This window comes from Bubalus bubalis, chromosome 14 (assembly GCF_019923935.1).
Source record: "Bubalus bubalis isolate 160015118507 breed Murrah chromosome 14, NDDB_SH_1, whole genome shotgun sequence".
Lineage (NCBI taxonomy): Eukaryota > Metazoa > Chordata > Mammalia > Artiodactyla > Bovidae > Bubalus > Bubalus bubalis.
The window spans coordinates 12,830,527-12,844,988 of NC_059170.1; the positions used below are offsets into that span (position 1 = coordinate 12,830,527).

Genomic DNA, 14,462 nt, shown 5'->3' on the forward strand with positions numbered 1-14,462 from the left:
CTTTTTCTAGTTCCCTGACCATGGGCAAAATTTTCCTTCTGGCCAAATCCACACATAGCTCTAAGCATACGTTGCCCCCTCACAGTAGGTGCAGGCTGACCAACAGATGCTCCTAAACCCCAGCCACAGACTGGCTCCTGATCTGTCCTTCAGATTTAACCCCAACTTCGGCCACATCTCAGTCTTTAACCCTACCCGTGGCCTGACACCTAAGCCAGTTCAAAAAGTGCACCCACCTCTGGCTTCTTAGAAGCGTCACCCCCAAATTCAGCCAGTGCTTAGGATCCTTGTCTGACCACAGGCTAAGGTCCAGCTCTAGGACTCCCCTGGGCACAAGAGGAAACAGTTGAGACCTTGAGACAGTAGAAAGGCTTTCTGAGCCCACTGATGGTGAAGCCCTTTAAAGGGCATGCCTTCCAAGTGATGTGTCAGTAATAACCGTAGCTGGCATCAACCGGGCACAACTGCTCTTAAGTAAGTCTATCATGCTAAATTCTAAATGCATGAAACATTCTTAGCATAAAGGAGTTTACTTGCACCCAGAAGAGATTCACCACAAATATCTTCTATAGCATCACTTTCCTACTGTCTGTAACTGAATTAGAATCTGACCTCCACAGAGCATTTGCTATGTAAAACAAGGTCCACCTGGAAACACAGATCCAGGAGATGCATGGAACCAAGCAGAATCAGCGCTTGAGGAACCATTTATTTGAGTGTCCGGAATGCTTTCAAACTATCAATTAAAGCTATTACCATCTCACAGAGTGCTCACCTCCACTTAAGGCTGAAAAAAAAAAGGTCAACCTCTGTCAGCAATATTTAACAGTTTCAGTTGTATAGGTTGTGAAGTCAATTCCAACCTATTAAGCCTGCCCAGGTGATATTGAGGGGGTCTGGGATACTAGAAACCTGTATCTACTTTACACGTAACTCAGTCCTCATTAAATGGTCTTCCCCAGCAAGGGTAGAGCTGTCTTTGAAGAACCTGAGTGTCTGTAGTGTTTTCTAGCTACTTGACATTGACTTTGAGTTAAATCTTGGCTAAAAGCAATTACTGTCATATGATGAATTGAGGCAATTTATTTATTACTTGAGAAACATCCTAGGTGATGTCACTTGGAAGAATGATGGAATAATCCTTCCCAAGTAGTCCATTATCAGCCAGATCTAGTGAGGGGGGCCACTGTTCTGAGGTGTGGGGGAGAGCAGTCAGCAGTTTTTAAAAATTAGTCATTGTGAGATCAAAGAAAAGAGAATTGGAAATAAAGCAGAAAACAGCCGCCTAAACTTGAGCTTGCTTGTCTCCCTGTGGGATTATATGGCATGCTTGGATTGCTAAATATCAAGAAAGGTATTATAGAGAAAGCCCAGAGATTAATAATAAAACTAAACTCAATGTATGAAGTGCTTGGAGATGGTGGTTGATGTACAAGGAAAGTGAAAAGGATGGGGAAACTTAAGTTAAAAAGGTCAAGTTTAAATATCATTTGAGCAAAGTCTGTATAATTTGGCCCATATAACAAGATTCACATGACATGTTCATCCACCCCTTAGATATTAGAATGTGATATATTGCTGGAAGGGCATGAGGGGAGATAATCTTCAAGAAAAGCAGGTATGAAATAGAACTTCAGGACACAGCGGGTGGCCAACTCAGCAGAGATGGCCATAAATACAGGAACGTCATAGTCTGGCTGGTCACAATAAGATTCTAGATCCCCTGAATAAACAGTCTGATTCTTTCTTCCAGGTGTTTGAGAAAAGACAACCAGATTTCTCTGCTGAACAACCCTTTTCCCTGTTTATTGAGGAAATGGCAGAATAGAAAAGTGGTTTAAAGAGAATAAACTCTGTACCAGACTGCCAGGGTTCAAATCCCATCCCTGGCACTTGCTTCTGTTACTTAGCCTCTCTGAGCCTCAGTTTCCCTGTCTCTGAAATGGGTATACCAAGGGCTTAACACAGCAGCCTGGCTCATAGTGGAAGTTCCAAATACGTGTCAGCGCTTTCTATAAATAACACAGCTGTTTTACATGTGATCAGGTGTCCAGACTCCACTGTTACCACCTTCTGGATACAATCCAAACACCTGGCTACCCTGAAAGCCAGTCACTATTTCTGCACCTTGGCTGGGACTGTGCTGCAGTGAAGACGCAGTACTGGACATTTTTCCTGAATCACAAGTCCAGACACCTCTCAAAAGCAGCAATGAGGTGAACCTAAGCTTGCCCTGGTCACAGGAAGTGAGAAGCCCATGCTGGCCCTGGAGCCATCTGGCCTCACATCCATCCTTTGCTTCCCCCTCCCGTGCAGGTGACCCCCATAGGCTGTGTTTCCTGGGCCCATGTCAACAAGCGTCTGCACGTGGCCAGGAGGAGACAAGGGTTGTAGAGCGAGAGGAAGGAGAAGCCTTCTCCCTCTTGGCCTCAGGCCCCTTCTTTGGCAGTGACCGTGTCCCCTCTGTGGCTCCAGCCTCCCATAGGTCCACTGGAGTCCCAGCTTCTGTTGGGTGGCCCTGACCTCTGGGCTCTGAAGAGCCTTTGTCTCTCTAGTCTGGGCTAGGTAATGGCCCCTGAGGTTGCTACCTTCTGGATTGCCTTACCATCCTCTCCTAATCTCTGGGTACCCAGTTCTCTGGTAAATTCACTCTGGTTTGAATGTTTGAAACAGTTGCCTTTTTCCTGGTTGGATGCTGACTGATGTGGAGCCCATGCTCGTTTCTAGGGATTAGTCCCTCCTTTAGTAAACGGTGAGGGGAAAAAATAATCTGATTTCATCATCCAGTCTATATTTTTTTCCTGTATCAACATCACACTTGTGTGAAATATCTGGAATCTACATTTTTCCATTAAAAAAAGTCAACAACAGCATTTGTTTCTCCCCAGGCTTCTCGCACCCCTCCTGTTTGCTACAATTTCCGTCCTCAAAGACTGCCAAAGTAGTTCATGATCACAATTACAAATGTTCTCAATGCCTTGGGATGCAATTTGTAAAGTCTAGAGGCTTGAAGCTAATGAAGTATCCAGATGCTTTCCTAGCAACTTCTTTCCTATCGTGGACTTCAGTTCCATCTTAAAAGTAGTCTACCATTCTGAGAATTCACTTCCAGGAAAAGTCAGAAGGGGGATGATGCATAGCTGACTCTAGAAGAGCCAGAAACCTGCCCAGCTTCCCCAGCTTTCCCCTGCTGCCTCCTCTTGGCAAAACCCCCCATAATCAGAGATACCTGCCATGCTTGAAACCTTCGCTGGCATAGAGGTAGCATCTCAGAGTCAGAATTTCAAAGGTTTTCTCTACTGGGTGCCAGATGCATGTAACGCCAGAGAAAAGACAGAAAAACAAAAGAAGTCATTAAATAGATGGGCATAAGTAAGATGCCAGCTCAGTAAGATGTGAGGATAAATGCCCTTGGATAGTGAAGAGGCGACTGTGTGTTTGAAAGACTGGAGCTTTTAGGAATTGTGTCCCTGAGAGCCAGCTTCCTTTCTTTGCCTTCAGCAATGATCACCAGCATGGGTTATGCATCCACTGGGGTTTGCTTGGCTTTATCAGTTGCAATTAGATGTTCTTTATCTGCAACTTCTATTTTTTGCTCCATATCTTTACAGGGGAAATTCTTTGAAGTAAAGCTATAGAATTAGGGCTATAGCGAGTGAGAGTACTTGGAGAGAGAATTATTAATCCCTTGTTGCCAAATTACTTATTGCTGCCATTAAGTGATCTGGATGGAAACTGGTCTTGCCTAGAGGAGAAAAGATAAGGGCATTCCTGCAGGGACTCTGCCTGCCTTCATCCTAAGGATGGACCTGGGCAGCGTGTTACAAGGAGGCAGGACCCCAACCGCCACTGTGCACCCACATTTTACAGACACAAGAAACCATGCTGCCTCCTGGAGCCAGCCCTAAGATCATGCCATCGTGATGCCACATCAGTGCGCATATTCTCAGAGTTTATCAAGTGTTTTTACTTCCATTATTACATTTGATCCCTAGGAGATCCCTGTGAACTTTGTTGTTCAGTCGCTCAGTCACGTCTGATTCTTTGTGACCCCATGGACTGCAGCACGCTGGGCTTCCCTGTCCTTCACCATCTCCCGGAGTTTACTCAAACTCATGTCCATTGAGTTGGTGATGCCATCCAACCATCTTGTCCTCTGTTGTCCCCTTCTTATCCTGCCTTCAATCTTTCCCAGCATCAAGGTTTTTTCTAATGAGTTGGCTCTTCGCATCAGGTGGCCAAAGTATTAGAGCTTCAGCATCAATCCTTCCAATAAATATTCAGGACTGATTTCCTTTAGGATTGACTGGTTTGATCTCCTTGAAGTCCAAGGGACTCTCAAGAGTCTTTTCCAACACCACAGTTCAAAAGCATCAATTCTTTGGCTCTCAACCTTCTTTATGGTCCAACTCTCACATTCATACATGACTACTGGAAAAACCATAGCTTTGACTGTCCGGACCTTTGTTGGCAAAGTGATGTCTCTGCTTTTTAATATGCTATCTTGGTTTGTCATAGCTTTTCTTCCAAGGAGCAAGTATCTTTCAATTTCATGGCTGCAGTCACCATCTGCAGTGATTGTGGAGCCCCAAAAAAATAAGTTGATCACTGTTTTCATTGTTTCACTGTCTATTTGCCATGAAGTGATGGGACCAGATGTCATTGTCTTCATTTTTTAAATGTTGAGTTTTAAGCCAGTTTTTTCACTCTCCTGTTTCACAGTTTCATCAAGAGGGTGTCAAATCATGCTGTGGTTAACAGCTTTGATCAAGGTCACATAACTAGTTCATGATAGAATCCAGGTGCAAGCTCATATATTTCTGATTCAAAACCCCTTGCTTTTGACCGAGCTCATCAAACCATAGCATTTCATCCTCAGAAGGGGTATAAGAGGTCACGTAGTCCCTTGTGCTTGCTGGGGAGCACACCGAGTGCCCAGACAGAGCCTTTCATTGTTGGTGACACAGTCTCCTGCCACTGTGGCTAACTTGGGGTTTGGTGGGGTGGAGCCCAACTGAAGTCTCATGGCTCTAAGGATAACAGGGAGACTTTCACTCACTTAGAGCATGAGTGTCACTGTAATCAAGGAACACTGGGTTGAGGTGGAAGGTGGGCTCTGTAAGTAGAGAAGAAAGGCCAGCATCCCATGAAAGTGAGCTATTAAGGGCCTGGCTAAGCATTTAAGAGTATGGCTCAGCTGGCAAAGAATCTGCCTGCAATCGAAACCTGGGTTCGATCCCTGGGTTGGGAAGATCCCCTAGAAAAGAGAAAGGCTACCCACTCCAGTATTCTGACCTGGAGAATTCCATGGACTATTTAGTCCATGGGGTCACAAAGAGTCGGACAGGACTGAGCGACTTTCACTTAAGCATTTAAGAAGCCCAGGAGGTGAGAACAGGTGAAGACAGAGTGGACAGGGAAAAGGGAGGAGGGCTGACTCTGAAATGGGACTTGGAATCATGACTGCTTCATGCTCCTCACTACGCAGTAGCACTGCCTTCAAAAGAGTGGGGCTTTAGCCTCAGCTGAAGAGTGCCACCACATTAAAATCTTTTCTTATGTTGGCCCCAGCCTACTCGTGTCACTTCTCCTGGTTTGCATTAGTCCTGCTCTTTAAAGGGATCAAATCTGTTCCATCTTTCACTGTGGCCTTTCAACTTTTTGAAGGCAAGAATTAAGTCTCATCTGAATCTTTCCTTCTCTAGGCTGAAAAATCCCCAATTCTGACTGCCATTCCTCCTCAGTCAGTGATCTTTGGATTTTTATGGGCACAAGAATCACCTAGAAACCTTGTCAAATGCAGGAGCAGACTCAGCAGATCTGGTGTGGGGATCCAGACTCTGCATGTGTAGTAGGTTATGATGCAGATGCTTCTGGTCATTGAACCACATTTTGAGTGACAAGCCGCTTGTCCTGTCTTTACCATGCCACATTAAAATCTTTTCTTAGGTTGGCCCCAATCTACTCTTCAGGGTCGGGGTCCGCAAATGAACAAGCCTCACCAGAGTGGTCTGACCAGGTTAGAGTAGAACAGAGAAGCCTTGTCCTTGCTGGGTCTCAGGAGTCCCTGAGGAATATAAACTGGGGCAATTGTTTGGTACCCTAGGAGGAGGCTGGATGTTGGGGCGAAAATAACATGGCACCTGGGCCTATATATGGAGCAGATATCGAGGGAGAGGGGCAGGCTTCAAGAGACTGTGAGCCCACCTTGGGTGCCAGGTTTCCATATGCGGGAGTCAGTAGGTATCACATTGAAAGCCAGATGTGAACTCTGAGCAGGAGCTCAGAGGGGACTGGATTCTAAGCCACTGTAGCTCAAGTAGAAAGAGTCAAGGGCAGGGGGCAGTGGCAGCTGCCCTTAGAGGACTGTCTGGCCTTCGGGAGTGCTCAGAGTAGGAAGGGCACAGCTGGCGGGGGTGTGATGTTGGGCAACCTTGTGTTGGAAACAAGTCTGTTCTCAGTGCCAGCAGAGTTCACAAGATTCTTTTTGATGAGTGCATCACACAGGGGACTCACGTAGAGCCTTAAAGCTACTCCTGTTGGATACATCTCCACCTGGCACCTACTTGCCAGTTCTGATTTACTTGAACTGTTCTCAGGTTGGTTCCTAGTAGGGGGCGGAGATGACAAGGATGCATCCAAACCCCTCCCCTCTCCAGTCTCAGACTCCCAGTCCCCACTTAGTAGACAGAAGTCACCCAGGGCCAGAGACAGAGCTTCATAGGGATGAGGGACTGATACTGTGTTTGACTCTCATGAAAAGAGTGGGCTTAGGGCAAGAGTAATGCAGTTACCATCTTACTGATGGGCTTCCAGTTCCCCCTTGGATTTCTGGTCAGTGAGTCAGACGGGGACCCAGAGCTGGTATTTCCTGAACAGTAACTGCATCAAGGAGAGTTCATTGGAATGACAGAGGGTGAGGCTTGCACAAAGAATCCCAGTTCTGACACTGAAAGCCAAATATATGGCTTTGGAAAAGCCACTTCACCCATTTGTGGAGTTTCCTAATCTAAATAAAAGGGAAAATAAAACTAGCATCTTCTGTGTCAGATCTTGTGAAGATTAAATGACTTAATATATCAGATCAGATCAGATCAGTCGCTCAGTCGTGTCCGACTCTTTGCGACCCCATGAATCGCAGCACGCCAGGCCTCCCTATCCATCACCAACTCCTGGAGTTCACTCAGACTCACGTCCACTTAATATATACAAAGTGCTTATTAGCACAGTTTTTGGTCACCTAGTGATGGACTGGTGAAAATGGACTTCCCTGGTGGCTCAGATGGTAAAGGATCTGCCTGCAATGCAGGAGACCCAAGTTTGATCCCTGGGTTGGGGAGATCCCCTGGAGAAGAGAAAGGCTACCCACATCCAGAATTCTTGACTGGAGAATTCCATGGACAGAGGACCCTGGCGGGCTACAGTCCATGGTGTTGCAAAGAGTCAGACAAGACTGAGTGACAAGCACTTTCACTCTCTTTTTTCAGTGGATTAATGTTTAGGCTGAATTTTTAAAAACAGTCATAACTGAGCTTCCATTTGATGAAGCTCTCAGTACCTGCCTAAAAGAGCTGGTTGCATTGCTAGGAGATTGCATCTTTAGACTACCCTGATGTGTTTCCCGTGAGTCCAATTGTAGGTTCTCATGTGTACTTACAATGTGAGCCCTGTGGACACACTCCTGAGTCTGCCATGGGGGCAGGACTAGCCCATTCTGACTCTGTCCCCATCTTCTTCCTTGGCAGGAGCCACAGGTAAATGCTATCTGGCCTTTGGTCCCAAAGCTAGTTCCTCCACACCTGTGTTGCCTTCAAACACTGTCAATAGGCTTTCCTTGTGGACAGAGGGACACATCTCTGGTGGCTCAAGCCAGTTCCCTGAAAAGGATGCTGAAGAGAAAGTAGAATTTGCCATGTCCTGGGGCAATTCCTGTATAGTTCTAGTTGGACTAGCCAAGCATGGCTCTTCCTGATAACCTCACTGTGCAGAGTCTGGGATTTCAGTTCTGATGTCGGTGAGCTGAACTCATGGAATTTGTCTAAAGCGCTGGGCTATGGCCTTTCATATGGCCTCTCTGAACGTCCTGCTTGGTCGTCTGTGACCCTCAGCGGTGTTCCATTGTTGATTCATGGTCACCACTGAAGGTGCTTCTGTTTAGGAACATCTTGGAGTTTACTTGGGAAAGGTTTTCTAATACTCATCCAACATCTTCACTTTCCTTTGGGTAGAGAGCTAGATTCTATCCTAGGAGCAGCATTTGACATAGTCAATTGCTCCTGCCTTCTTGAAACCCCCTCTTCCCCTGGCTCTAGGACACTATACTCTCTCCTGTTTTTTTTTTTTTTTTTTTTAACTTGTCTGTCCACTCCTTCTCTGCCTCCTATGCAGGCTTGTCTTCCTCTACCCACTTACTAAATATTACAGACCCTCAAGTCTCTATCTGGACCATCTTCTCCATCCATTCTTCATTCTTTCCCCGGCTGACTTCATCAACCCCCATGCTTCAGATATCATCTATGTGCATATGACTCACACATTCTTACCTTCAGCTTAGACCTCCTTTAAGAGCTTCAGACCTGCGTTTTAACTTCCTCCTCTTGTAGAGTATCTTCCAAGCTTAAATTACCATAAACATATATTTCCCTTCTAATTTCCTTTTTTTATTGGCATAGAGTTGCTTTACAACATCGTGTTAGTTTTTGCTGTGCAACAAAGTGAACCAGCTATATGTATGCATATATCCCCTCCCTCTTGAATCACCTTCTTACTGCACCCACCTCCCCAACCCCTTCCTAAAAGGTTGGCCAACTCTGCCAGGAGTTCTTTGGTGGAGTTGATAGGCAGAGCCTGCTCAGACCATCCTGCAATGTGATGAGTTGGGTTTTTGTCTTTAGCTGGTGAGGAGAACTGAATAAAATCCCTTACTTGTAAGTCCTGCCAGGAGAAGGAGCTCTGACCCCATTGATGTCTTAGTTGGGTACACAGAACATGGGTGCTCAGTAGCCAATTAGTGAATGGCTGAATGAATAAATGAGGCAAACAGCTGTGGTCCACTCGCCTTTATGCCATTCACCCATCATCTGTAAAGCAGCAGTGATGAGGAGGAAGGCCTGTGTACACAATGACTTTAGAGAGATGACTAGGACTCTTGTCTGCTCTTAGTCTTGGAGACAAAGTCAACCCAGCTTTTCTAAGTTACAAGAGAGTCTGGGGAAAGTGCTGTAGTAAAGGGACTGCGTGAGTACAGGAGGAGAGGATGTGCTGATGGGCTGTTGTGAAACATCTGTGAGTTTGGAGAATCAGAATCATAGCTTGCGGGCATTAGTATCCCTTCAACTCAGCCGAGTTCTGTGAACACAAGGCTGAAAAAAAGGAGAAACTCAATTTGGTTTCATGAGAACAAATGGGTGTGGGTAGAGCTATCATCCCCTCAGCTAAACATTAAACCACCACAGACATTAAGGGAACACCTATTACAAGCCAGACCCTGCACTGACATGAGGAAACAAAGATAAAGAAGGCATCATCTTGCCCCCGAGGAGCTTGCAGACCACTGAAGGAGACAGATGGGTAAACAAATAACTAATAATATCAGCACACTGAGATGCACCAACTGTTACAGAGTGTTAGCAGAATTTGGAGGGGAACTCTCCTGGGGCAACCAGGGAAGGCAGTGTCACTGATAAAGGATGAGCTGGTGCTGATGTTGGTAGAAAAGTAGGGATGGGTCAGGGAAAGGATGCTTTGGACTTCAGCTGCCTCACGCAGAGTTGGCATCCTTGGGAGGAATTCGCGGTGGTGTTAATCCTGGACCACACTCCAGAAGGCTCACACAGGTGTCTGGAATGAGAAGTTGCCTCTGTCCCCAGGTCATTGCATGAAGAGGCCAGGCCTAGGCATTCTCTGGCTCCTGACTGTTGCTATGGCCTTAGCATGCGGTTGTCTGGGAGGAGTAGGATTGGGGGACTGCTGCTGCTGCTGCTAAGTCACTTCAGTCGTGTCCGACTCTGTGACCCCATAGACGGGGCCCACCAGGCTCCCCCGTCCCTGGGATTCTCCAGGCAAGAACACTGGAGTGGGTTGCCATTTCCTTCTCCAATGCATGAAAGTGAAAAGTGAAAGTGAAATCACTCAGTTGTGTCCGACTGTTCGCGACCCATGGACTGCAGCCTACCAGACTCCTCCACCCATGGCATTTTCCAGGCAAGAGTACTGGAGTGGGGTGCCATTGCCTTCTCCAAGGATTGGGGAATGAAGGGACTTGAAAGTTGAACTCAAGGCTTCTGACTTCTGAAACCTAGACTTAGAGTCAAAAAACCAATGGAATCCTGGCTCTGAGCTTTATCAGCCACGTGACTTTTAGCTAGTTCCTTTGTTTTCTCATCTATAAAATGGGACAATCCATAGATACTTCGGGGAACATTTGCAAGGATTGTCCAAGCTGGGTCCATGAAACGGCTCAGCACAGGGCTGAGGATGTAGTAAGTGCCCAGTTCCCAGTTTTCCTTGACATGGAATTGAGTCAGTGAGTGAGTACTGGCAGAGCTGGTAATATCAACATTAAATTTCAAAAATGGACTTAGTGGATTTAAGTGTTTTCTGAATCCAAAGCAGTTCTCTTTAATGCATGAAATTTCTACCCCAACCATTTGTTTCATATAAGGCGCAAAATGAAAGCATTATGTTTTTTGTCTTTAAAAACCTAGCGATTTCAGTTGTGCTACCCTTACAAAGGCTGCTGTTTTCACCATTTACCTGGAAGAATTAAGCAGGGTTTGGAATAATTCCATGAGCCTAAGGATCAAACTGTAGCTGCATGGTTTGATCCTAGGGACAGAATGGTCTGAGGGATAAAAATCATCTGCTTGACCTCACGAGAGGAGGGAAAGGGTGCCTCCAGCACAGTAGTTGTGTAAGTTCGGGCAGCTCACTCAGTGTCTCTGCACCTCAGTTTCTTCATATGCAAAAAAAAGGGCTATGATAATAACCGCAACCTCACGAGGAATTAATGCTCGAAAGTGTTTAATTGGTCCGTGTGTGTAGTGACCTCAGCACAGTGCCTGGCACGTAGTCAGCACTCAGTAAATGCAAGCCGTCATCACTGTGATTGTGTCTAGTCATGTGTGTAAGCCTTTTCAATATCTTTCCTCTTCACCTTTGCCTCCAAGGTGCGTCCACTCAGAACTCCAACACTGTGGAGCCGGAGAAGCAGGTGGACAACACCGTGAAGATGGCCGGCGTGATCGCCGGCCTCCTCATGTTCACCATCATCCTCCTGGGCGTGATGCTCACCATCAAGAGGAGGTGAGTGTGGGTTGCCGTCCTGCAGATTCTGCCTACCCCAAGCGGCCCCAGCACCACCATATGGCCAAGTCCTTTCTCTGCTGACCACTTCCAAGCAGGGACCTTCTGGTACAACTGTTGAGGTCCTGAAATTTGGGGCCAGTTGTGGCTCATCGTATTGGTGTCGGGAGGGTGTGTGCTGCCTGCGTGGTGAGCAGCCGCAGGATGGCCAGTGTCTTGCGGGGCAGCTGCCCCTTGGTGTACGATGCTCCTCAGAGATAGCTTCTCTGCTGTGATTGGTCACATCAGGATTACAGGGGAGCTGCAAGGACACAGCTGAGCCTACAAAGACAGATGCAGGAAAGCAGTGCTTCATTCCTTCCACCTTCATCCATTCCCTTTTTGTCTTTGGTCAAGGAACAGTGTCCCTCTGCATCAAAGGGTAGAGCCTCCGATGGTGTGACAGCCCTCAGGGAAGTCTCCTTCCTACTCCATGACCCATAAAACCTTCCCTGTTGGATTGTTGGTGCTTGTCACCTCTCAGCAGGATATCCTCCTGGCGCCTCTGGTCAAGGCACAGTTATCTCATATTGCACGCGTTGCTCATGAAATCCAGGATCCAGGTTCCTTCCTGATCCCCCAAATTCATTACGCCGACATCTTGTGTTTATCAGGCATTCACAGGGCTTGAGGACCAGCCAGGGAGTTGCAGAGAGGAAAGGGAAGGTGGGTGAGTATCAGCTCTCCCTGTCCCTGGGGTGCAGGGCTGGTTCTTCTAAATAGGGGGTCCTCCCACCTTCACACATTAGCCACTGTGTCCCCATGCCTGCTGCCCATCTCAGTTTCAATGCCAGGATTCCAATCTTGGTCTCCACCCTCCCACTCCCCAATCTGCCAAAGCAAACAAAACACTTATCTACATTATAATGACATGTGCTGCAACCTGCCCTGCCCCCAGTTTAAAGAGTTATATTTATATTCTTCAACAAACTATTTAACTCCTCAGCCTGAAGCTCTGGGTTTGGTTACTCAGAGTTCAAGACAAGCCCAGTAATGAGGACTAGGGACTTGCTGCCATCCCTGGGACAAAACCAGCTCATGAAACTTGTTCCCCCCAGAACAAAGGGACAGAATGCCCCAAAGACAAATTCCAGCTTCTACTCTAAGGAGTACCATAAACAGAAATGCACAAAGTAAAAAAATAAACACTGTGTCCTTATTTCCAGCCGTTGATTTCCACTCTGCTACTAATCAGCCTTCTTTTAGCCATTCTGGCCCCAAAATATCTCTGTATGTCACATGGTTCCATTCTGAGTCAGCCAGGACCTGCTTTGATCAGGACATCTTATTGGTAGGACCTGTTCTTTCTTTTCTTCTAAATATTTACTTATTTAGCTCGCTGCCCTGTAGCTCAGAGTAAAGAATCTGCCAGCAATGCAGAAGACTGGGTTCAATCCTGGGCTGGAAAGATCCCCTGGAGAAGGGAATGGCACCCCACTCCAATATTCTTGCCTGGAGAATCCCATGGACAGAGGAGCCTGGCAGGCTATAGTCAATGGGGTCGCACAGAGTTCAGACACGATTGAGTGGCTAATACTCCGACTACTATCCAGTCTTAGAAGGATATTTTAGTACAGATTATGGTATCAAGTTCCTTGACCAGGAATCAAACCCGGGCCCCCAGCAAGACTCTGTGGGAGCACAGAGTCTTAGCCACTGGACCACCAGGGAAGTCCCAGGATCTGTTCTTTCTTGACATGTCTTTTCTATAGGATCATTCCTTTCCTCAGGCTCCCAGCAGAATGACAGAAGAATTAAGATTCTCATCCAGCTACTGACTTTCTGGTTGGAGAGGCAAGGGAGAAGGAAGGTCCATGCTAATACTGGGGGTCAGGAGCCCCCAGAGTCATCATCATCTGCGAAGCCAGGCTATGAGTTATGTCTCAGTGACAAGCCAGCTGCTATTGGATGAGGTCAAACATGAGTTTTTATTTCTCTGGGAGGTAGAGAGCACGTTGCACGTATAAGATCCTTGATGCATTCTTAGAGTCTCAGATGCTTTAAAGACAGAGGTGAGTTTGAGAGAGTCTCTTTGAAAAAAGTAACTCATTTAATAGAATTGCATTCCTCTTTGATAGACCCCAGAGGTTCTTATTCTTTGCCACTGATTTGTAAGTCAGATATGCTCTTCCAATTTTGCTCTTTCTAAAGCCTGGCTTAACCCACGTCACCATCGTCTGTGAGCTTGTGAAGAAATTTCACTTCCCTCTCAACAGCTATTTCTGAAATGTGTGACTTTCTGGGAGGGCGGGAGGGGATTTCTGGTTTCAGAATGAGAGCAGGAATAAAGTGAGCCCTTTGTGTGGTTTTATCCTTCTCTGAGTATCTTCATCAGCTGTCAGTTCTATCAAAACCATCCATCAGTCCCAATCAACAGGCATCACCTGACCACCATTTCTTCCCAAGAGGCAAATCTCAGATGTTGTGGCAGTGAGCCAGGGGGTGGGTGGGGGTGCCGATCAGCATTTGCATATACAGCATCTTTTGGAGAAAATAAGACATTTTTCTGGCCTAGTTGATGGTCATATTTTACAAATGGGTATAGGGAATGGAAAATGGAGGAGTGAAGAGGGGAAAGAGGGAGAAAAAGGGAGACATAAGCCTGCTATGTTTAACTCTTTCCACTAACCCCTTGCCCCAAAGGACAGTGAAGAGCTGGAGGGGCTCCTTTCCCTCTTCTGACCCCAACCCCATATATAAATACGGGGAAAATGTCATTGGTCGATTGAGTCTGTCCCTAACTTACTTAGGGCTCACCAGAATGCTGTCCACGTGTGTTGTGTGCTCAGTTGCCCAGTCATGTCTGACTCTTGGCAGCCCACCAGGCTCCTCTGTCCATGGGATTCTCTAGGAAAGAGTACTGGAGTGGGTTGTCATTTCCTCTTCCAGGGGATCTTCCCAACCTAGGGATCAAACCCATGTCTTCTGTGTCTCCTGCATTGGCAGGCAGATTCTTTACCACTGTACTACCTGGGAATGCTGTCCACAGCCACCTAAAGGGAATAGATAATTAAAGGAAAAGAAACCCCAAAATAACAGGGAAACCATCACAAATCAGAGTCCTAGGGTCAGCATCTCTTCAGTGTCCCTTCGTGACCTTGAGTTAGTTTCTGCTTCCA

The 14,462-nt window shown here is 46.6% G+C and overlaps 1 protein-coding gene across 12 annotated transcripts in view; it reads left to right on the top strand.

Annotated features, from left to right (window-relative positions):
• Nucleotides 1–14,462, top strand: part of PTPRT (protein tyrosine phosphatase receptor type T) — a 1,155,381-nt gene that overhangs the window by 968,477 nt on the left and 172,442 nt on the right. For all 12 annotated transcript variants that reach the window (XM_044927640.2, XM_044927642.2, XM_044927641.2 and 9 more), the window contains exon 14: nt 11,169–11,304. In XM_044927640.2, the coding sequence (XP_044783575.2) occupies nt 11,169–11,304 (136 nt within the window). The remainder of the gene's footprint in view (nt 1–11,168; nt 11,305–14,462) is intronic.